Source organism: Lagenorhynchus albirostris, chromosome 6, assembly GCF_949774975.1.
Source record: "Lagenorhynchus albirostris chromosome 6, mLagAlb1.1, whole genome shotgun sequence".
NCBI lineage: Eukaryota > Metazoa > Chordata > Mammalia > Artiodactyla > Delphinidae > Lagenorhynchus > Lagenorhynchus albirostris.
Genome location: NC_083100.1, coordinates 27,157,176 through 27,182,053, shown reverse-complemented (window position 1 = coordinate 27,182,053; position 24,878 = coordinate 27,157,176). Strand labels below are relative to the sequence as shown.

Genomic DNA, 24,878 nt, shown 5'->3' with positions numbered 1-24,878 from the left:
AGCTTCATTTTTCTTTTCTAAGAATACATACAGAGGATGGGTTTCAACATTATCATCAGTGGACAAAATGTTATTTAAAAAATACATCTCCTAAAATAACTGTGATTAGTTTCCATATCAAAATGAACAATAGAGAGCTCTAACATTTTTTTAATCAGTCAATCCAAATCCAAACTAAAATGCTTGCCTGGGTAGGTTTGAATATAGTAAATTAGGACCAGAATGAAATATTTTATTAATTGAACAAGCAGACACAAATTAATGGGATCAATGATAGAATTTTAGCAGCCATCTCTAATCCATTTTTATGGAGAGGACAAAATGATTTTTTTTTTAAATATGAAATGCTCTTCTTTTTTTTAGGTTTTCAAAAATACGTGAACCAGGTAATGGGGCTAAAAATAAGTCAACTGCAGCTTGCTATTGAGTCTTTCCCTGAATTTAATAACGAGTTCTTTTTACAGATAGCAGAACTGCCTACACATCTACTGGCCTAATAGGATTAATTGTTGTATCTCATTTTTTCGTTTGTTTGCTCTTCAGCAGCTGAAGAGACAGCTAATCTGCCTCCTTCTCCACCCCCATCACCAGCCTCAGAACAGACTGTCACAGTGGAGGAAGGTAAGGCTTGCTGGACTCTGAGGTTTGTCTTCTAATAAGGGTAAATAAACCTCAACCCATACGCGCTGTACTTCTGTATGGGTTAGTATGTGACGCAGTTTGGGAGCTGTCTGTTTCAAATAGTCAAGAAGAAACAAAGACTTTAATTAAATGTATTATCACTTCTCTATACAAAATCAAAAGTAGATGAATATGGTAAAATAAAAAAGGAAAAATCTGCTCGATAAAGGAAAAGATAACTTTGTGTTTAAATTGCTAACTAAAATAACTACAGAGAACCAGTTTACTTCATGTAGAATGTTTTGACAGAAAAGATACAATTTAATTTTATAAGTGACTGAACCAAAGTACATTTATTGATGAAATCAACACATTTTTATGGAAGGGTTGGCAGGAACTGTCTCTGTTGTGCTCACTATTGTATTGGGCTTCCCCAGGGCATGGCCTGTAGCAAACTCTCAATAAATATTAATGAATAAATGAAGAAGTCAGTGAATGAATCTGATATTGAGAGTAGTGAACTGGAAACTGCGATCATGGCTTCTTTCCTGCTGAGACCTGTTATTGTCCTTGAATTTTTTAATGCATTTACTCAACATGGAATGCCATGTCAGCTTTTCAGTTCTCAGTGATGAAGCAGACAGATGCCTTTGAAGAATATTCATTTAGAATCCGAGATGAAAGGCACTATTTAAAAGCAAACTATTATTGGTTCTCTGACTTAGATCAGGTAACTTTTGTCTATTGTTTGAGAGTTACAGGAGAAGGCAGAAGAAAGCTTTTAAAATATATTGAAAGCTTACTTGTTTCAATATAATTTAGTTTTTGTATACTAAAATCAGAATGTTGATACTTCTCCATTTTATTCATTTATTTCTTCACTTATTTTTCCTTTTGTTGTCCCTTTTAGAGCTCATTTTGTTGTGCTAAAAATGGAAGAATGTCACAAAAGACCCACTGTCTTTTTATAATCTGTAATTAGGTTTGTTTAAAATACTTTTTGAATTCCTAAATGGAGATTATTCTAAATTACAGAACTGTAAACTATCAATAAATATAATTTATTTTTGTCACAGATTTATAAACTTAAACCTTTTTTTAGCAAGGTCTTTTTTTCTTAAATTGCCTTTTTTTCTAATTTTGCTGCCTGATATAATGTTAAACTAAATTAGTCTAAGGAATAAAAGAAAATTTGAGGGCTACAAGCAGTGCATATAATCAGCATCATTATAGCCACTGATTATTAGTTAACTCCCTGAAAATGTGACTTGATCTTTTAATTCATAGATTTGAAAGATCCATCTTGGCCTTATGTTCTTCTGCTCATTCAGCACATACCTATGAAGCCCAAGGTTCCTTGCAGTCTTCAAGTTCTAGGTATACACTAGTGAACAAAACAGACATGATCCATGCTTATAAGGAGCATGCAGTCTGGTGGAGAGCAGATATCCAATAAATAAGCTTAGCACTAGGAAGGAAAAGAACAGGGAGCTTTAAGAGAGAAGAGTAATCTTAGTTTATTGGATGGGGAGAAGACAACTTGGGAGCTGATCTCAGAAGCCTGAGAAGGTGTTGGCCAAGCAAAGAAGGAGGAAAGGGGCATTTTGGGCAGAGGGTCCAGGATGTGCAAGGGCTCTCAGGTGGACAAGCGCATGAAGTGCTCTAGGAACTGAAGGAGTCCTATGACTAATGTGTGAGAAAGGGTAGAGGATTGAAGGAGCTTGGGAGTAAGCAGCAGCTGACTTGGTTCAGGGACCTGGCTTTTATTGAATGCATTAGAAACCCTTCCGTGACAGCTGTGCTTCCCTCAGGTCACTGAAAATGTTTCTGAACCTGTACTTAAAACCTTCCAAGTGTCAGAGAATCCTCTTAGCCCAGAGAACGGTATGATGTTGACTCCAAAGTCAGCTAGAGGTCACGTAATTTATTCTTCTTACTCTTTTATGGGAGTTGGAGCCGAAAGGGCAGCAGGGTCCTCCCATCTGAGATTGACCCAGTCTGTTTCTGCAGGGTGGTACAGTGGATATAATGAAAATATAAATAAAATATAGAATCACTTTCACATTTTGGTAACTTAGGTGTCACTTTCCAAAGTAACTGTTCCTTCACATTTCGGGATTGTTTTCTTGGAGCCGTTTCAGTATATTTAGGGAAAATGTCAACTTACTTCCTACTGAAAGTAATTGGAAGATATCTTATTTTTAACATTTTTCAAACCAAACCTGTATTTTTATTGAATTATTATTTTTTATTTTTTCAAACGAAAGCATTAACCTATACGAAGGCCTAATGATTTGCTTTTAAAAGGATAACCATATTTTTGAGTTATATAGAAAAAAAGTATGTACTTTATAAACTCTACCTCATTCATTTAAAAGATCAGATATTCTCACCTTAAATATATGAAAGATATGTGATCTAGGCAATCAAACTAGTCCCTCTCTTTTATTTTAAACCGCTCTTAAAGTACATATAACAACTTATTTGTTTTATCAGAAAAAATTAGTGAAAAACCGCATGACAGGATTCAGCTTTTCAATTATTCAAACCAGTTGGTTTGTAAAGACCAAGCCAAAATTCCATTGATATACTACTGCTCATAGTGCACTGGGTGGAAAGAAAGCATGTGGATTTTTTCATCTAGGAGATTTTTTACCCTCCTCAAAACACTCTCAAAGCAACTTTAATCTAAAGGCACAGTGAATGTCACAATTCAATCCTTTTATACAAACGTAAAAGAGTTCTTAAATTGAGTAATTCAATGATTTTGAGGATATACTTACTTTTTATTAATTATCAAACATTTTAAAAGCTGTTCTTTCCCAAAGGGGAAGCATGAAAGCTCTCACTAAAAATAATTTAAGATGTTAATTACTGTCATTTATGAATATCCATTTATTATAACTGATTTAATATTCATAATTCCCAGAATTTGTGCTTATTCTGGGAAACAAAGGGATTTTAATGAAAAAAATTAAATAAGTAGCACGCTTAGAAATGAAACCCAGGTACAGTGAACCAATACTGTATTATTTACGATATTTTCAAATTAATCTCCTTTTTCTTTTTGGCCTAACCATAATAGTTGTCATTTGGACTGAACTGTTAGAACTTGGAAGCCCGTGCACGAACAGTGGAAACATCTGGAAACAGAACCAGGAATCCTTCTGCCCTCTTAGGTTTGCTCCAAATCCTAGGGTGATGATTTCCTATGTCAATGATTTGGCCACATTATAACTGCTGATCTGAAGCAGTTTCCCTCCATAACATTCTGGGGCAGCAGACACAGAGGGCCAACTGAGGAGTCCTCATCAAAAGCTTGTAGAATGGAAAGGGCTTAGAGATGGTGGGAAGCAATGTAAGTGGAGCCAGTTGCCCCAGGGCATGGGGCGGAAGCGGTGATGCCAGGACAGGCAAAATCACTGAGTCACTGATACCCCAAGAGACTCAGTCTCTCATAAAAGTGACTACTCATTTGTACCAAAGGGGACTGACATACCAAAACTGAATTTTGTGTGGCAAACTTTACCCAATATAAATTTTCAAATGCTTTAAAAAAAAAAAAAAAGGTTTGTGTGAAAGCCAATTAGGGAAAATGTATTCTTCCACTGAAACCAGGTAAACTTCATTTTTAAAGATTATCATTATGCAAAGAAATTTATGTAAAAGTCCAAGGTTCATAAGGCTACCCTATCCTTTAAAATATCACATTATTAAATGAAACAGACTATTTGGTGGCAGAAGCAGAGATTCCATAAGCAAGTGTACTTATAGTAAAAGGAGACATTCAATCCTGGTCTTAAAGAACAAAACTGTTATGAATTCATTTTTCATAAATCTCTCAAGTCTAGCTTTGATGTGTCAAATGAAAGTAAAGAGCAAAGGTACATGACAACTTGTCTGATATACTGAAGACAGAGATGCTAATGTATATGGAATTGAGCATGATACTTGGTGCTTTCTCAAATACCTTCCCATTTAATCCTCCAAGCAACCCATACAGATAATACTCACTTCCACTCTTGCCCAGGATGTCATGGCTAGTAAGTGGCTTATCCAGAATTTAAATCCAAATCTAACTCCCTACAAACAGCCTCACTGCATCCCTAAAGTTGTATGTTATTTAGGCTTTTACTGTGGGACAATGAATGTGAAGTGATCTTCTAATGAGAGTTTGTTGGTTACAAGCCACTGGACTGATTTCCTTTTTATCCAAACCACTCCCATGTAAATAATTCATTCATTTATAATATATTTATAATTATTATGTACTTATAATTTACTCATTTACAATTTATTTATTATGTGTCCCACCTCTATTTGGGTATGAACTGAGACCACCTGCCATACACAGTTCTGTAGCAAACGAGGATCTCTTGTCTTCTAGCATTATCATTGGAAGCCCGTGCACTGGTACACTGTCTGAACTTAGCCAGCCATGATCCTCTAAGTTTCACTTGCCTGGCACATCTCTGGGACTTGTAATGTAGATGGACTGCAGGCTCATAGGTCCTAAACAGAGACTTGTAGTGCATACAGCTCACAGTACCCAGACGGGACTGGGGTTTGCCAGACATTCTTTTTTGGCGTTGCCTGGCTAAGGGCCAGACAAATACTACAGAGAAGCTACTTTTCCACTGAAGCACTTAAAGTTTTTGTTGTTTTTGTTGTTCTCTGATTAGTCAAAGTTTTCAGAATAGAAAGTACTGTTTCTTTGAAATATTATAGATCAGAAGCAAGACTCTGGGCTGTTTTCACATTTTGGCACTTGCAAAAAAGAGCAACAAGCAACAAGAAAGAGGAAGCCGAAATCTTCAAAAGGTTAAAACACCCACGGGGTATTGCCTTTAAGCTATCAGCTCTCAGCTTTAAATTCTTTAGTTTTGAACTGTAGTCTGCTCTACTTCCCAGCACATGTTGAAAAGCAGAGAGGCAAATATGTCATTTTCACTAATTGATTGTCCATGCAATCTGTTGAAAGTATTAGAAGTTTTAGGAGGAACTTGTGTCCATAGGGAGTCTACAGCCTCAGGAGTCACTAGAGGAAATATGAATGGCTGGGACTTGTGACAAGCCCAGGACTTAGGATTCAGCCAGCATTGTAGGCCACATCTCAGCCAGTTGTCTGCTCAGCTGAGAAATCATGCTGAGTTGAACTAAGAATATCAAATGTAATTTTAGGTTTCTTCTATCCCATGTTATATAATAAGCATCCTGGCTGAGAAAGTTCTGAGCACCCATCCAGAAACAACTTCCATTGAACAATCAGTAAATAATGTGCTCAAAAGATTAAAAGTATTCTCCTTTCAAAATGTTATTTTAGCATCCTTATGATTTCAGGTTCATTTCCAGCTGTCAGCACTCAGTTTGCTGAAAATAAGTTATTGCCCTAAAAATACAGTGCATTTTCAAATTATTGCTGTAATTTTGTCAACTTAAATTTTGATAGAAATAAAAATTATATAGATAGTACAAATTTTGAAAATCACAAAATTCTAAAATTATTTCTCTATATAAGTAAATAAATAGTGATTAGCAAATTTAGTAACCTGCCATGTAGACCTGAGGTGTAGTGTCTGCACTACATCAGCAGCCAAATATTGTTCTTTGTCATCATCCCTGAGGCTCATTGAAATATGCAAGAATCCAAGTGCTAAGCAAACTGATTGATCTACACTATCTACACTCGTGTAACTAAGGAAGTATATTTAAATAAGCCAAGACACAGGAAAGGAGAGAAATGAGAGCAGTTCCTTTGGCATTTCAATGAGAAATATGCAATGAGGTGTTTGAGGTATAAAAACAGTCAGAAGCCAGTAGTGCAAGTGAAACTGCATTGAATAAAATACTGATGAATCTGAAGCCAACTCAGTAGAAATTCTCAGCTAATTGTAATCTCTATTAAGCTTTCAGAAGAGAAGCAGAACACAGGAAAACAACTGTATATTGCTAGGTACTTTCTAAAACTTTCTAATATTTTCACAGCCATGCAAATGAGAACCAGGGTTTAAAAAGATGCCTAGGAGTTTGCATCCAAAGAAAAAGCTGTGCCAACTGTGCTCCCCTAAGCAAGACAGGAAAGAAAGATAATGCATTCTAGATTTTTCTTAACAGGACTGAAATTAAAACTTACTTTCTGGTTGATGTCATTAACTAAAAATTAAATCAACCAAAATGCTAAACATGTGAGCATACTAGATAATTAAGGTTCTACGTCAACAGGACGGATTTCCCCCATAATTGTGCAGGCATCAGATCCTAACAGCTTTCCTCTTTTTTAACTTATACATATATTGATAAAAGCATGATAAAAGTATGTACTTGAAAGAATTTCTTCTCACAAATGTATTTGTTTGATAGTGCTTTGTTTCTATTCCAGTGTCCTGTTGTTGTTTTAACTTGTTTGAGGGGAATGTAAAGATAATTTCTATTATGCAGTGGGGGTGTCAGAGCATTTGATTCATTTAGATCAATGGCAAGATTACTGAAGGGATAGCTGAAATGCAGCGGCTACTGAAGCATGAGACTTCACTGTCTCCCATCCTCCATCCTGCTCTGCTGCTTCCATGGCCCCATGTCCTCGTGCAGGTGTCTGTCTCGTCTGTCTGATCTTGTGTCTGTCTTGTCCAGTTCTCCCTGCAGTTTCTTCCTGTGTGTCTGTTTGTAGATGAAGGGGCTGAGGATCAAGTGGGTCCTCTACACAGGTTGCCCAGCCACGAACCTGCCACCAGTGGGGAGAGGCGTAGGCTCCTAGCCCCCTCCACCATCTCGGTGTCTGTGCCTGATGATGACCCTTCAAATTCCGATGGGGAGTACTATGAGAATCCTTTGTTCAGTTCACAGTGGACTACCTCTAGTGTGCTCCCCAGTGTCCCAGCGCAGAGTGCAGAGGCCCACTTAGACCAGGAGAAAGGTGAACCAAGCATGGTCCCCTTTTGCTCCCCCTCCCCTGCCTGCAGCTCTGACCACATGCATCATACTAAGTGTGCCTTCATGTGTGGAGTGGGAGGGACAGGAGCCTGCTTTCTCCATATGAAAGTGAAGTCCATATATAGCTCAGTCCATCCAAATGCCTCAACAATTTATGTCTAAGAAGCCTTATTTGAGACATGTGAGTACTTCCTTTTTTTTTTCACGGCTTCTGAGAAGGAAGCAAAAAAAAGTTCAAATAAAGTATGATTTCTTTCTGCCCCTTGCAAATAAATCAGTGGGGGAAGAATATATTCTCTTACCCAAACCAAAGAACATGAACTTTAATATAATTTTATCCTCTTGGATACGTAATATTTCCAGGACCAGACTTCAATAGAGTTAGGTTTCTTTTTAGTGCTATGTTAATGTGATAACTCTTTAAAAGAGAAAGGTCTGTTTAGGGTAGAATAAATGTTATGGAATGAATTTATTTCTCCAAATCACTTAATCATCTACAGAAACTACAGAGGCTTCCCTAGGTGACCTAAATCTTGCTTCAAATAAGTAGAAGTGAGCTAAAATGAGGGAAATGCTCCAAAGCTTTTGTCATTCCAGTCTCATGAAGGTGGAGACCCTATGTATCGTTGGCTCTGGTGAGGATAAAATAAGTGGGCAGGGGGCTGCAATTTGTCTCATTCTAACAAGGTAGTTTTATAAGGAAAAAAAATAGAGCTCAAGTTTTTTTTTGCTTAGGTGAAGAAGTTATTTTTAAATGAGGAAAGATAACTTGCTTAAATGAAGAGTTTATTTTTATATGGCACAATATTTAATGTAAGGGCAGAGAGTTCCAAGGCAAGAGCACCAGTGGCTCAGACACTCTGATGGAGAAATATAACCTATATTGAGTACAGCTAAGTGAACTTAAAACAATTCAGAAAACTATGTGAATTTTTGAATAAAGAACAGGTGTGGAAATAAACATGATTTAGACAAAATGAGAAAATGGAAAGCTAAAAAATTACATGATTTGGAAAACATGTAAATTAAGTTGATAAGATTTCATCCAATAAGGTGCTATATTAAAGCAGCTATATTAAAAGTCTCTTAGCTTTAATCAAAATGTCTAATTCTATGGCATTATAAAAATTGCCTTAATAATGAGTTAGAATCTGAATGCTTAAAATGTTACTGACATAATTAAATTACAACAATGAAAGTTTCTGAGTGCTAAATGTGAGAAAATAGAAGTCGTCTTCTTTTTTTCCCCCTCTAAGGATTTTAATATTTCTCAAAAAATTTCTTTCCATCTGTAGTCTTTCTCATAGGTCCATTTAAACAATGTATAATCGTTTCATAGGAATTTCATAAGAGTCATTCATTTGCAGAACTAGAAAACAGCTTATATATTTCCCTCTAATTTCTTTTTTTTGTATATATAAATTTATTTATTTATTATTTTTGGCTGCATTGGGTCTCCGTTGCTGCGTGTAGGCTTTTTCTTGTTGTGGCGAGCGGGGGCTACTCTTCTATGCGCTGCGCGGGCTTCTCATTGTGGTGGCTTCTCTTGTGAAGCACGGGCTCTAGGCCTGCAGCCTTCAGTAGTTGTGGCTCATGGGCTCAGCAGTTGTGGCCCACGGGCTCTAGAGAGCCCCTTGGCTTGGTAGTTGTGGCTCGCGAGTTCTAGAGATCAGGCTCAGTAGTTGGGGCACATGGGCTTAGTTGCTCCGCGGCATGTGGGATCTTCCCAGACCAGGGCTCGAACCCGTGTCCCCTGCATCGGCAGGCGGATTCTTAACCACTGTGCCACCAAGGAAGTCCCTCCCTCTAATTTCGTAAGCAATAAAATGGGATTTATTTTACTGACATTTGAAGTGTAAATGAGAAACAAATGAACACGATAATTCATGGCCTTCATAAATTTGTTTTTTACGTTTTAATTGTTAACATTCTTCTGTGTGATATACATCTTTGGGGAGAATATTTTGGCAGTTTTGTTTCCACTCAATTATCTTTCCTTGGTGGTTTTGTTTTGAATTGCAGAAATGAGGCTTTATGATATGCACATTTCCTTTCTTCAGTGTCAAAGAGAACTATACAAGAACTATATTACTGATATTTCAGTGGTTTGAACAATCTGATTACAGTCATGTCCCAGAGGTAGACTTCTCTAAATAGTAGTGAAATTAACTCTTACCTGGACCTTGTTTTTCAAAATATTTTACTTACTTCTTGAAAATTTTTACCTACTCCAGTCATATAATGCAATGAAGGTAAAATTAAGTTTGGTAGTCTTTGGCCTTAAAAATACTAAATAAATTATATTTTAAAGAATTTTGATGGATTTCATGATAAAGCTGATAATAAGGTAGTTGATTGGATATTATTTTAAGACCAGGCTTTTTATTCCCAAAGATCTCTTTAGCGAAGTTTGCGTGTTTTAAATTAAGTAACCAGAAATTCGTATGTAGGGGCTTCCTGCATTGGAGAAAACAGCACATGTCTAACAAATTTAAAGGTTTGTTTCAGCACATCAATGCTTCTATCTTTTCACAACCATCTGTTATCTGGCAGTACCATCTCTTATTTCCAGCCAGCTTTCCACATTGTGTACAACTTACTGCCATTTCCACTGAGGGTAATAGTGCAATAAAACCCTTTCAGCTCTCAAGTTTTAAAATAAAGAGCCTTTTCATGAGACTGTAAAAGGCATCATGATTTGCAGATTATGCATAATAATTTTCCAAGCAATACATAATGTCCATTGCATTAGGATATTAATTTGCACATCCAATGATAAAAGAGGTTCTTGTGAGGTCAATATAATCGAGCTGAAAGTGTTCCTTGAATAATATTTCTGTTGTTTCATGTATGTTTCTGTGGTCATGATGTCAACATCTTTTTCCTCCCTAAGAAGAAGAAATGCTAGCGAGTCCAATGGCCGAGGAAGAGAAACCTGCCACTCTTCCTGGGAAAGAGTATGAGGCTGCCAAGGCCTCAGACCAGCCCAAGGGCCTCAGTGAGGGCCAAGTGGAGTCTAGTGCGGAGGCCCAAATAGCTCCTGAAGAGAGCGCCCCAGCAGGGACCCCACAGGAGAAAAGTATAAAAGAGGTCGCGGAGGTGTCTCCAGAAGTAAAAACCCCTTCCTCTGCCGGGGAAGGTGTGTCTTTCTTAGGATTTGCATGTGTTTTGTTGCAAAAGATAGATCTCTCCAGCAGCTTACCAACCTGATGCCTTTCCAATGCTATTCCATCGCTGGGTCTTCTCGTGATCCCAAAACCACTGTTTGAGACTTAACGAGCAGAGAGTGTGGCTTGTGCCGGTGCTGTGTGGCAGCTTGATTTTCCACTGCTGCAGCTGATTCCTGGTTTTACTTTGCCATGATACAATACGCTTTGCAGCCAGGCTGATGACACTATGTGAGCTTTTATCCGCCCCCGCTCTTCATCTCAAATGTTTGCCAGTCACATTGCTAATACATGTATATTTTTATTTTTATTTTGGGGGACAGCAATTCATATGCTTTTCTTTCAGACTGTAGAGATGGATTTTGGCACATACAGGCTTAAATGGTAGACTCGTTTTTGTTTGCAACCGCAGTGTGCTCTATTTTTTTATGCTTCAGTGAATACGGTTTGGTTTCCTTAAAAGCGCCTGCTGATGCTTCTCATATCATTTCCTTTCCATGGCAGCCAACTCCTTTGATAATCACCATATCTCTTGAGTTTTCATTCATCTAATCTTTATTAGAAAGTTCGTGTAGTATTTCTTTTCTATCGTGACAACAAGACACACAAGTATATAAGGTAATAATCATCCATTCACTTGCTCTTCAGGAGATGACTGAGTTTTATTTTCCAGATAATTTCATTTAGCCCTATTCACCACAGTAAAATAACTTTGACCTTAAAATGCAATTGAGACTCTGAAGCCTTTTGGATTGGTGAACAAACAAAAATTAAAAAGAGTCATTGAATCTCTGTGAAGCATCTCTAAAGCCAATACTGGTCAGTGCTTCGCCAGTTGGTCACATTCCAGAGAATGAGGTCATGACCAAGGAGAGAAAGAATTTTAATAGTTGACTCTTTAAAATTTTGTTAGTCACATGACTTCCCAGTATTATCAATATAATTCAGATTTTCTTACATCTACCATACAGAGTAAGTAATGATTAGGACTGAAGAATTTTGATATGTGATAGAAATTGACTTGTCAATATTTAGGTCATATCATATAAAGTCAGTAGTAATCATTTATTTGTATTACCGAAATTTAATCTCAGATGACTTCTAAAAATTTATTCTAGTAACCTTTCAGTGCCCCCAAAATTGGTCCTGGAACTTGCCAATCCAGTTAACTGAATTTATTTAACACATATAACTATAACTTAATTGTCCTTCTGCCCATGGCCTGCAAATTCACTTACAAATTAGAAAACAAAAGAAAAAGTTCAGTAGAAATCAATTCTTTCCCATATTTAGATTACTATATAGATTCTTTTGTACCTTAATGTAAGTACTTATTCAATATTCTTTAATTTGTAATTTTATCTATAGAAGGCACATGAAATTTTTTTTCTACTACAGTATACATCACATACTGTTTAGAGAGACCAAACAAAGGAAAAAAAAGTATTCAAAATATACTCTTTTTACAATTTCTGTACACATTAATTCACAATGGGAGTTCATTTTAGCCATCGTACAAATATATCTCAGTCCTGACATTTTCATATTGATTTTTAAATGAGTAGCATGCTTGCATGTTTCATAGTTTTTCTTTATACCCTACCATTCATTTGCCATTTCAAAATATAATTTTAAGCTTACTGCCTGAAAGCACTTGCCTATTATTTGTTTAAAAATCAACCCAATTACTTCAGGTTTGCTTACAGCCTCGAAGATGGAGTTTCATGATCAACAGGAATTGACTCCCTCTCCAGCCGAGCCATTAGAAAAGGAGGAAAAGGAGTCAGAGGAAGAAAGTAAGCCTGGTGAAGACCTTAAACATGCTGCCTTAGTTTCTCAGCCTGAGACAACTAAAACTTCCCCTGATAAAAAGGACATGCAAGACACAGAAGAAGAAAAAGTACCTCCCACTCTGTTTGGGCATACTCTGGGTGCCAGCCTAGAAGACACAAAACAGAAGACAGAACCGAGCCTAGTGGTACCTGGTATTGGCCTTCCCGCAGAGCCCTCAGCTGCAAAAGAGCAAAAGGACTGGTTCATCCAAATGCCAATGGAAGCAAAAAAGGACGAGTGGGGTTTAGTTGCTCCAGTATCTCCTGGCCCCCTAACACCCATGAAGGAAAAAGACGTACTTGAGGACATCCCCAAATGGGAAGGGAAACAATTTGATTCTCCCATGCCAAGTCCCTTTCAGGGTGGAAGCTTCACTCTTCCTTTTGATGTCACAAAGAATGACATTGTTGCAGCAGCATCACCCTTTGCCCCCGCCCTATTACAGCCAGATGACAAAAAATCTTTGGAAGAAACTGGTAGCCCAGCAACTGCCAAAGATAGTTCTAAAGTTGAAGAGCCCCATATGGATCAACCTGACAAAATGGCAGAAGCACCAGCCTCAGAGGCAGTTACATCACCCAAAGATGCTCACATTTCGATTGTGGAAGACTATGTTCCGGAGAAAGGTTTAGGAGAAGAGAAAGGGGCAATAAAGCAAGAGAGTGTGCAAATAAAAGAGACTCCCACCTTCAGGGAACAGGAATCTATGCTTACTGAAAAGGAACCTCACCTAAAGCTTGAAGAACAAACAACCATTTCTGACGAAGAAGCTGTGTCAAAAGAGAGTGAAGCCCCAAAATTGACAGATGAAGAAACAGGTGTAATTCAGCCCTCCACAGAGCACGCTTACTCCAAAGAAGAACCGAAAGGCCAGGAGCTTCCCACAGATATATTAAAACAGGACTCATTCCCTGTAAGTTTGGAGCAAGCAGTTACCGATTCAGCCGTGACCTCTAAGACACCAGAAAAAGTCATGACTGAACCAGCTGCACTAAGTGAAAAGAGTGCCATCCAGGAGCTTTTTGAAGAAAAAGTTGCTGACAAAGATAATGTTGAAGGAGTTGGAGCTGTAACATCAGCTGAGCTTGACATGCCATTTTATGAAGATAAGTCAGGAATGTCCAAGTACTTTGAAACATCTGCCTTGAAAGAAGAAGTGACAAAAAGTATCCAGCCAGGCAGTGATTACTATGAACTGAGTGACACAAGAGAAGGTGCCCAAGAGTCTTTTGATACCATATCTTCCATGTATAAAAACGGCGACAAGGCACTTACGGCAGAGAAAGACTCCCAGCCCAGTGCTGTAGCACAAGAAGGAGGCTACAGCACTCTTGCACAGAGTTATCCATCTGACTTACCTGAAGAACCCATTTCTCCTCAAGAAAGAATGTTCACTATTGATCCAAAAGTGTATGGGGAGAAAAGGGATCTCCACAGTAAGAATAAGGATGATTTGACACTGAGCAGGAGTTTAGGACTTGGTGGTAGGTCTGCAATAGAGCAAAGAAGCATGTCAATCAATTTGCCCATGTCTTGCCTGGATTCCATAGCCCTTGGATTTAACTTTGGTCGGGGGCATGATCTTTCTCCCCTTGCTTCTGATATTCTAACCAACACTAGTGGAAGTATGGACGAAGGAGATGATTACCTTCCGGCCACGACACCTGCAGTGGACAAAGCCCCTTGCTTCCCAACAGAAAGCAAAGAAGAAAAAGAACAGATAAAGGGGGAAAAAGCTACTGGAGAGGAAAACACCCAAGTCGAGCCATCGTGTGAGTCACCTTTCCTAGCCAAAGATTATTACAAAAATGGTACTGTCATGGCACCTGACCTGCCTGAGATGCTAGACCTGGCAGGCACAAGGTCAAGATTAGCTTCCATGAGTGCAGATGCTGAGGTTGCCAGGAGAAAATCAGTCCCATCAGAGACTGTGGTGGAGGAGAGTAGTACTGGCTTCCCCCCTGTCACTGATGAAAACCACGTCATTGTTAAAACTGACAGTCAGCTCGAAGACCTGGGCTACTGTGTGTTCAATAAATACACAGTCCCACTCCCATCACCTGTTCAAGACAGTGAGAATTTATCTGGGGAGAGTGGTTCCTTTTATGAAGGCACTGATGATAAAGCACGAAGAGATTTGGTCACGGATCTTTCATTGATTGAAGTCAAACTGGCAGCTGCTGGAAGAGTCAAAGATGAACTCAGTGCTGAGAAAGAAGCATCCCCGCCTATCTCTGGTGACAAATCAGGACTGAGTAGGGAGTTTGATCAGGAGAAGAAAGCAAATGATAAGCTGGATACTTTACTAGAAAAAAGTGAAGAACATGCCGATTCAAAAGAACATGCCAAGGAAACAGAAGAGGCTGGTGATAAAGTTGAAACTTTTGGATTAGGAGTAACCCATGAGCAAGCTTCAGCCAAAGAACTGACAGTCTCAAAAGATGCATCACCTCTCATGGCTGAGAAAGCAGAGAAAGGTCTTAGTTCCGTGCCAGAGGTAGCTGAAGTAGAACCATCCCAAAAAGCTGAACCAGAGCTGGATTTTGCTGCAAAGAAAGCTGACCAGGGTCAGTTAGATGTTAAAATCAGTGACTTTGGACAGATGGCCTCAGGGCTACACATAGATGCTGGAAAGGCAGCAGAGCTTAAACTCAAGGCTACCCAGGACCTCGCCCCCTCATCCACAGCACCTGAGGAGGCAGATGCGTTTATGGGTGTTGAGTCTGGCCACGTGAAAGAAGGCACAAAAGTTAGTGAGACAGAAGTCAAGGAGAAGGTGGCCAAGCCTGACCTGGTGCACCAGGAGGCTGTAGACAAAGAGGAGTCCTATGAGTCCAGCGGTGAGCATGAAAGCCTCACCATGGAGTCCTTGAAAGCTGATGAGGGCAAGAAGGAAATTTCCCCAGAATCTTCTCTAATTCAAGACGAGATTGCCATCAAATTGTCTGTGGAAATACCCTGTGCACCTGCTGTTTCAGAGGCTGATTTAGCCGCAGATGAGAGAGCTGACGTCCAGATGGAACTTATTCAGCTGCCAAAAGAAGAAAACAAGGAGACCCCAGATATATCTATCACGCCCTCTGATGTTACAGAACCATTGCCTGAAGCCACTGGAGCTGAACCAGCAGAGGCTGAGAATGAGGAAGAAGAGATAGAAGCCCGGGGAGATTATGATAAACTCCTCTTCCGCTCAGACACCCTTCAGATTACTGACCTGGGTGTCCCAGGTGTCAGGGAGGAATTTGTGGAGACCTGCCCTGGTGAACACAAGGGAGTGATTGAGTCCGTTGTAACCATCGAGGATGATTTCATCACTGTCGTGCAAACCACAACTGATGAAGGGGAGTCGGGTTCCCACAGTGTGCGTTTTGCAGCCTTAGAGCAGCCTGAGGTAGAAAGGAGACCATCCCCCCGTGCTGAGGAAGAGCTTGAAGTAGAAGAGGCAGCTGAAGCCCAGGCTGAACCCAAGGATGGCTCCCCAGAAGCTCCGGCTTCCCCTGAGAGAGAAGAGGTTGGACTCTCAGAATATAAGACAGAAACCTATGACGATTACAAAGACGAGACCACCATTGATGACTCCATCATGGACGCTGACAGCCTCTGGGTGGACACTCAAGGTGTGCATTATCTTTTTAAATTTTCTACTCCCAAATAAAATCCAGTAACCTAGTGGAATTTTTTTTTTCATTTTTAAACATTTAAAAATGACCCTTTATCTCTTGATTTTGCATTTTTTAAATAGATGAAGGATTTTGTACATTTGTTACTAATGTTTTCGTTGTTGTTGTTGTCATGGTTTGCTTTGATCCACAGATGATGATAGAAGCATCATGACAGAACAGTTAGAAACTATTCCTAAAGAGGAGAAAGCTGAAAAGGAAGCTCGGAGACCATCTCTTGAGAAACATAGAAAAGAAAAGCCTTTTAAAACCGGGAGAGGCAGAATTTCCACTCCTGAAAGAAAAATAGCTAAAAAGGAACCTAGCACAGTCTCCAGAGATGAAGTGAGAAGGAAAAAAGGTTCATTTAACAATCACTTCTTTAAAAAATGTTTTTGAAGTAATTCATTATTACTCTTTTGTAGAAGAAACTGCCTAACCATGGTAACTAATTATTGATGAAATTTCATTCGGTTTTGCTCCAAGTGTTTACTTTTTCCTGATGGTATGCTTTTTGTGTTTTCTTATTCATAGCAGTTTATAAGAAGGCTGAACTTGCTAAAAAAACAGAAGTTCAGGCCCACTCTCCCTCCAGGAAATTCATTTTAAAACCTGCTATCAAATATACTAGACCAACTCATCTCTCCTGTGTTAAGCGGAAAACGACAGGTGACTGTTCAATTCTGCAATGTGGCTGGCAAACATGGACGTGTATTTTTTTTATCTCATTACTGTAGCAGCTTCGTTTTGTTTTCCTTCCAAGAATCTCAGCAGTCATGAACAATTTCGCTATTAAGTGTCTTGTATCATTATTCTTTTTTTTTTTTCCCTCCCTGCAGAAGAGGTCATGACCATCTGTTTCTTTGTCATGCTCAGACTTAACAGTGATTGTATCTTGGCATTGTGCTCTAGTGTCACGTTCTGGGGATTCCTATTTTCATTCTGTGTTTTTGGTTAGACGATGGCGATGAATATAACCGTGGTATGCATTCTCATTATTTTGCTTATTTATCTCCCTCATGCTTAAAAACCCATATGTATTTGTCCTATTTTCTATATTGTTATTGCCAAATCTGTTACTGATGTTGATGAATTTACTGAGAACCACCAAGAATGCATAGTGATTTTGAGATGGAAAATGAAAAGCAAATCTGGGGTGAAATTGTGGTTGAAAAATTACTTTGCTTTTGGATGAAAGAAAAAAATGGAAAAGTAAATTGTCTGGTATTCCCACCAGATTTTATTTTTCATATCCAAAATTAGCCAGGCTTTCTGGTGATACTACATTTCTTAGCTGACATTTTGTCCTTGGGATTTTCTTAAATGTGTTGAATCCAAACTGCTAAATTCCCCTACATAACGTAGTATTCAAAAATTTAATAACTTTAAAATTTAATAAACCCCTTCCCTCCCAATATCTTAGAATTTAGGTTTATTTCTATTTTCCTACCTTCTTATTGTTCTGTCTTCTTCAGATATACTTGTTTTTTGCTGTTTAAAAAAGTAGTGGAATGAAGGAGTGAACCATGTTACAAACCATCACAAAAGACCATACATAATATCTATAATGTAAACTCTATTCCTAAATTTCAGTGCAAAGTATTTATTTTAAATGTATAATTATATTAGGTTACTCTTCATTTAGAATATATTTTATTTTAGCATTGATTAAATGGCACACTTGCAGTCTACAAAAGAAGGCATCAGAGTTCTTAAGTCAGAAAGGAAGATTTCCCAATCCATTATACATTAGAAGTGCCTTTATATGAATCTTTGGGTGGCTTTAAAGGGTTAGGAGCAGCATTAACCCTTGTAAGAAAAAAAATCAAGGTTGATGGTTTCATGATAGCCACTAAAAATTTCAAGTATTTTTCATTTGTGTTCTTCATATAGGAACTATCTCATGAGCATCCTTCAAGAACTAGTATGTAAGGCAGGATTTGAAAGTAGAAGACATAATTATACACACACCTTGATGATGAAGGTTTATTAGAATGAGGGGTTCCTCTAAGTTAAGACTTAGGAATTAACATGACATCTCTAAATCTTATAGTGCATCTTACTTAGTACATTTTCATTAAACTTGGAATTTTTCTTCTAGTTAGAAAAATGCTTGCACAGGCAGAATCTCTTGGTTGGGGCATAAAAGCCCTATACGCCACCTAAAAAGATGAAAACTATATTAGGATCGTACAATTTCAGAGGAAATGTCAAATGGTTTGGTGAAGTACCTGCATGTCATTAGTATTCAATATGCCACACTGAGAATAACTTGCCTTTTTATTTCATTCATTAAAGGAAAGTTAAGATCTTTGGACTAATTAGGATCTTCCTTTTTTATTCAAATATTAAGATACTCAAACAGAAAGCATATACCAAAGATAAGTTTCATTGACTTAAAGCAAAGTATATATGTCACAGAAAAAATGAGCTATATTGTAGAAATAGTAAAGAGGCATAATTTGCACTGCTTCTTTTAAAAAAAAAATTAGTTTCAGAGTCTGCGAATAATCTTACTAGCCAGTCCTAAATAGCATAGAACATATTGTAGACCGTTACTATTTTTGTGTTAGAACTGCACATGGCATAAGAAACCTTTTTGAAACTCATTTGGAGTGCTTATAAGGATAAGTATTTTTTTTCCAGAGGATTTCTCTCTTGTGAAAGAAAATTAAGGTGGAAGTAAACACACAAGTTTATGCCTTTTATTTTCTTAGCCCAATTGTTAAATAGGGACAGTTTCCCCAAACACAAAGGGTTGTGTTCAGTCGTGAAAGATATTTAAGTCAAGTCAGGTAAGTCATCAGCAGAAATTATGCTAGAGATGATGGAGTTTAAAATTGAAACCAGAAGTATAAAACAGCAGCAAGAGAAACAACAGTAACAGATGTGGTAATAATTTCATACAGGAAGTGCATGTGTAGAACATGGTCTATTTTACTGAACTTAAAATTCTTCTCATGTTTTCTCTTCTTGACAAGCCATTTTTCTTCCCTTCCCTTCTCATGTGGTCCGTTTCACGTCAAACAAGTGTGTCATTCATATTGTGAAATGAAGGGGTGCAGAGGGAAAGGGGTTGGCAGACCATGACAGTTTAAAATGTAAAATGCAGAAATATCTGTAGATATGACAGTGGCTACATAAAGAAGGTTTGGGAATCTCTGTGAATATTCTTATGTAATGCCCACCCTAGAAACCAATCACTCCCCTTTTCCTTAAATTCTGCAGCATTCGGATTACTGTCCTATGATTTCCATTCTGAAGGATCAATACTAATTTAAGGGTACATTGGTAACAGATAGAAAATCACTTGGTGTGCTTACCTGTGCTTTGGTAAACACTGGGTTATAGTAATTAGCACACTCTATAGTGGGAGCCACATGCTATAATGTTCTTATTATTCGAGTTTCTTCAGTTACTGAATTTGAGTCTCAATATAAACAAAATTCGCTTTGCACTAGTCTGTTGACACAACTGAATATCCAAAAGGCATTAAAAATGCATTTATGTGGTCTTTAGCCACTAAGTGTGGGGTTGTTTTTGTCTCCTCTCTCAACAGCAGCAGGTGCTGAATCAGCTCAGGCTCCCAGTGTATTTAAACAGGCAAAGGACAAAGTGTCTGTGAGTAAAATACTTTTTTCCTTGCCCTTCATTCCTTTTGGTATTAGTGGCAATGTTTTAATAATTTTAGGTAAAATTTAGACTTTAGATGTTTACTCTTTTAAAACATTTTAGATCATTCACTCACCCAGATCGATTCTCGATGGCATTCAATCAAGCATGTCCGAATGTCTTCTGGAATGTGATGGTAGCTGGTGAGGGCAGAGCTGGGATTTAGGCTGCCTCTTTGTTAGTAAAACAAAAACATGTGAAACACCGTAATGATATGGCAAAAGTGGGGGAGCCCAATTTATTTACTTTCATAAAATCAAGATAAACCATTATAATCAACACTAAACTGTATTTTACAACACATTTTCATTGTTGTTTTACAAAATAAGAATATGAGAAAATTAATGTAGATGAGAAAAATAAGTAAAAATATATTATCTCCTTATCTAGAGATAACTGCAGTTACCATTTTGACATAAAATCTTAATTTTTTTTACACATTTATAGGTTTAATAACAAAGATGGAAACACCACATATCGGTTTTTTAATTAAACAATAAACAGATTTCCATGTCATTAAACATTCTTGTACATCATTTTAATGACTACATAATATTGCATTTTATATTTTTACAGTGATGTACTTAATCAATTTCCCATTACTTGACATTCAAACTAGTTTTCTGTTATTTTAGCAGTATTACTGTAGAAATCTTTTTGGCTACATCTATGAATGTATCCATATGCGTTTCCTTAGGATAATATTCTAGTAGCAAAATCATTGTTTCAAAAAGAAAGTCCACATTTAAACTTTTTGCTGCATATTGTCAAATTGTCCTCCAGAAAGGTTCTACAGCTTATATGTCCTCCAGCTGTATATGAACATGCTTGTATTCGTTATCACTAGATATCTGTATACTTTTTCTATTTTTACCAAGTTATGGAGATGAAATATTTTGTTTTAATTTGGTTGTATTAATGATGTTTAGCTTCTTCTATGTTTATAAATCTTTTATATTTCTTATTTTGCAAATTTTATTTTTGTATTATTAATCATGTTTTTTAAACTTTCAAAAGGCCAAAACCAACACAAAGTATTTTACTTCTTTCTCATTGAAAGAAAAAAGTTAAAAGATTTATCATGGAATCCTAAAATTACAACAAATCATTTGAGTGATGATAATTAGTAATGTATCACAGTGTTCTGGGTCTTAGCCATCATGTATGATATGTAAATCACAATTCTTTGTTTAGCTTTCTAAAAACTAATAAAATTTTAGACTTCTTTTTATTTATTGTGAAAAATAGGAATTCATTTTCAATGACAGCCAAACCTTTTATATCATATTGAAGCCAAGGGACTTTATGTTGATTAAAAAATATATGTATATTTGATTATTATATAAATGTTTTCAGACATAGTCCTGAACTTATGGCAAGCAATAGAATCCATTTATCGCTTTGGTAATTTTAGTCCTTATTTTGACCACACTGCTATTTCAAGATTTGTGTCTCTTTACCTTCTGTTTCTGATGGGGAACTAGTGGGTTGTGTTGGTTAAGAGCAGGGCCATGAAACAGGCCAGATCCAAGTTTTGAACGTTTATTAACTATATGGTCTTTTTCTTCCTGTGTCTTAATTTTCCAAAAATAAGGGGAGGAGTAAAAATTCCTATATCATAAGTGAGTTGTAAATACTAAGTACAGTAATTTTATGAAATAATATATTCTATAGTGCTTAGAACATAGTATTTATTCAATAAACAGCAATAGTTATTATTATTATTTTTTAAAGTGGAAGTCTTTAGGAGCAGATATGGAAAGTAAGTCTGAGCTTTCTCTTGGTAGGAAAATAATTTTTAAGTTTACATTGTTTGCAAAATCTTTCAGAAATTTTCAAGTCCGTTGGTCTTCAAGTAACTCAACAAGAATTAGCATTCAATGCTTACACTTGGACAGAGACCATATACATCTGACACAAAAACTAACCTTTTTCCTTGTAAATGGCCATCTCATCCTTCTGAAGAAGAGAGATTAGACCACCATTCTTTCTCACTTTTTCTCATTTAAAATCCTCCTTTTTCCTTGTAACCTCATCCTCTTCCTGTGTTTCCTAAAACCTCAAGATTAACTCAGTACATCCATCAGAAGAGTTCTCTCCGATTTTTCAATTGATCTTTATTGTGAACCTAACCTATAATCTTTCATTTCATTTGAATTTTTTTGTTTGTTTGTTCATTTTATTTTGTTTTTGTTTTTAGCAGGAGATTAGTAGATGTCTTTCATAATTTGAGGCAATCCAATTACTCCATTTTTCTTTCCTATTCCACACTTACGAAATTCACTAATTTGTGGGTAGCATCAGTCAAAAAAGAATGACTTGTGCTGACCCAGTTATACTTCCCACTCAAGGTGCTGGGTCTGTAAAACAAGAAGTGATTCGTGCAATCTGTGAATACTTATGCCTCTTTGAAGTGTCTACGGAGGTTACAACTTGAGATAAAAATCTTAGTTTCAACTGCTATTTTTGTATCGGCTAAATCATATTAATTATTTGAAGATAAAAACCTCCTCGGCTTTGTCATACTTGTCTGTAGTTTTAACAGTCTCCCCTGAGACATGTGGCATGCCAGCATAGCTTTCTCCAAAAGCTGTATATATATGTCCAACCCACTTACACTTGCTCTTGCCGACAATCTTCCCAGGGATTATCAACACCTGTGAAATAAGTCTTGTGATTTTTATGGGCAATCTAGTCAGTGTTGACTTTCATTTTTAGAATTTATAGCACATCATACAAACTGTGGTCTCTGCATAAAAATGTTATTAATTCTATGATATAACTTGGTCCCTGGTATACATTTGACTCATAAAATGAACTCATTATATATAAAATCTGCAATTTTCTGATGAAATCAGTGTAGATAATCTGAAAATACATTTTCTCAACTTAAAAAAGAACTATTTTCCATTATTAGGCCTTAAATATACTTTGTTCTAAAGTTCTTGAAATGTGATCAAAATGTTGATTATATATACCATTTAAGGGCTGTGTTTATTAAAGGAACAATTCCAAGAGACTCTCAAGATATTTTCCAAATATGGAATCATTATAAGGTTTATGGCTTAATCAGAGACCTTATACATAGAATTTATAAATAATATTTTAATCTATATTCTCATTATATGTGTATTCTTAAGTTAGTTCCAGTTAAAAAGATGTGTTCAATGAAAATCTCTTGTTCTCACATAATATACGTCTCTATCATTGATTATAACCATTTATCATGTGTTCTTATTAAAAGCAGACATTTAATTTCTTATATGTTTACATGTTTTTTTTTAATTTTCCTTTTACTTCATAGTTTGGTTTATTTTGTGCTTTTGTTTGTTTTCTTTCATGGCTAGAATTCTACCTTGTCAAAGATTCCTGCCTTACAGGGTAGCACAAAGTCCCCACGATGCAGCTCAGCCTGCCCTAGTACGACTAAAAGGGCTACATTTTCTGACAGTTTATTCATACAGCCCACCTCAGCGGGCTCCACAGACCGTTTACCATACTCAGAATCAGGGAACAAGGTAAGGCAGCAAGCCAATCAAAGGTGCAGAAAGGAACATAATTTGGGAGAAGGACACAATTTAGTAAATATATGAAAGCAAAGACTTTCAGTTCTGAAGTGTTTGACATATAAACAATAGACCTTATTAAAAACAAGTACAAATTAAGTGTTTCAATAGTTATAAATAGTCTAATCATTAAAAAATAGATGTCTTTTTGTAAGATATACAATGCATAATTAATTTATTATTTATTTGATATTTAATAAAATTTCAAATACAAAATATACTATATATTATGTTACATGTAGCATATTATATATAATATTGTACCAAATTATATTATATATAATATAATAGACAGTTTGGGCTCAGTATCAGACACATCAAGATTTAATACTAACTCTGCTACCTCTCAGCTCAGTGATTTTTGAAAAAATTACATAAACTGATGAAAGCTGTTTCCTCAGCTCTAAAATGCATGTAACATTTTTTGTAAAAATTAAATCATAAATGGATGTAAAGCATTCCTGTCACGTAAGTGCACAGCATATGGTGGTTATCATTGCTAAATACTGCACATGCAGTGCCCTTCTGCCAGTCCTTTCTGATTAATACATTATCATGCTGATGAAGACTTCTCAGTTAAAATTATTAATTACCTGGAGACTACTTGAGCACATTATTTTTATCATAATGTTATCATTTAGAATTTGAATTTCACAATAGATTTTTAGCACTAACTCCAAAATAATATATTTTTATAAAACCTCTAGGCAAATCTGAATTCTTTCTAAGTTTTGAAGCAGAAATGCTTATAAGTATATAAAAGTCAGTAGTGTGGATTAAAAGAAATTCATCTATCAATACAGGAGGAAACTTAGCCAGAGCAATGTAATTACTTTGCATAATTAAAACGAAGATTCACAGGATCCCAACGTCGTTTTATTTTCCCCAACCAGGATGGAGTAACCAAGAGCCCAGAAAAGCGCTCTTCTCTGCCGAGACCGTCCTCCATTCTCCCTCCTCGCCGAGGCGTATCAGGAGACAGAGATGAGAACTCCTTCTCTCTCAACAGTTCTATCTCCTCTTCTGCACGGCGGACCACTAGTAGGTTTATTTTGCTTTGGCTTCGTTTTCATTCATTTTTTAAAAATCCCTTAAGTGGAGTAGCTTATAGTGTACTTATATTTTTCATTTGCAAATAAAATATGCATTAAAATCAGATTATATTTGTCCTAAGAATCAGAGATCCAGGCTATCAGTGGGTCCAAAACCATTATTTGAGTCAAAACAACTGAGGGAGGAATACTACCTCATTATCCCTTAAATAGGATTGAAATAAAGTCATTTTCAGAATACATTTTCTCTTTTGAAGTTTAAAGTAAAAAAGAAAATTCGAAAGAACTAATTAGTAGAGAAAACCAATAGTCAGGGATTTTTTTTTTTTTGGCCACACCGCATGGCGTACCGAACTTCCCCAACCAGGGATAGAACCC

General features: G+C 36.7%; 1 protein-coding gene across 3 annotated transcripts in view; it reads left to right on the top strand.

Annotated features, from left to right (window-relative positions):
• The window catches only part of MAP2 (microtubule associated protein 2), a 273,363-nt gene that overhangs the window by 225,671 nt on the left and 22,814 nt on the right, over window positions 1-24,878 (top strand). For 2 of the 3 annotated variants that reach the window (XM_060151314.1, XM_060151313.1), the window contains exons 6-9: window positions 544-621; window positions 19,770-19,831; window positions 23,230-23,400; window positions 24,342-24,489. In XM_060151314.1, coding sequence (XP_060007297.1) covers window positions 544-621; window positions 19,770-19,831; window positions 23,230-23,400; window positions 24,342-24,489 — 459 coding nt within the window. Of the gene's footprint in view, window positions 1-543; window positions 622-10,444; window positions 10,691-12,412; window positions 16,169-16,364; window positions 16,572-16,744; window positions 16,880-19,769; window positions 19,832-23,229; window positions 23,401-24,341; window positions 24,490-24,878 lie in introns of all 3 variants that reach the window. The other variant, XM_060151312.1, reaches the window with a different exon arrangement.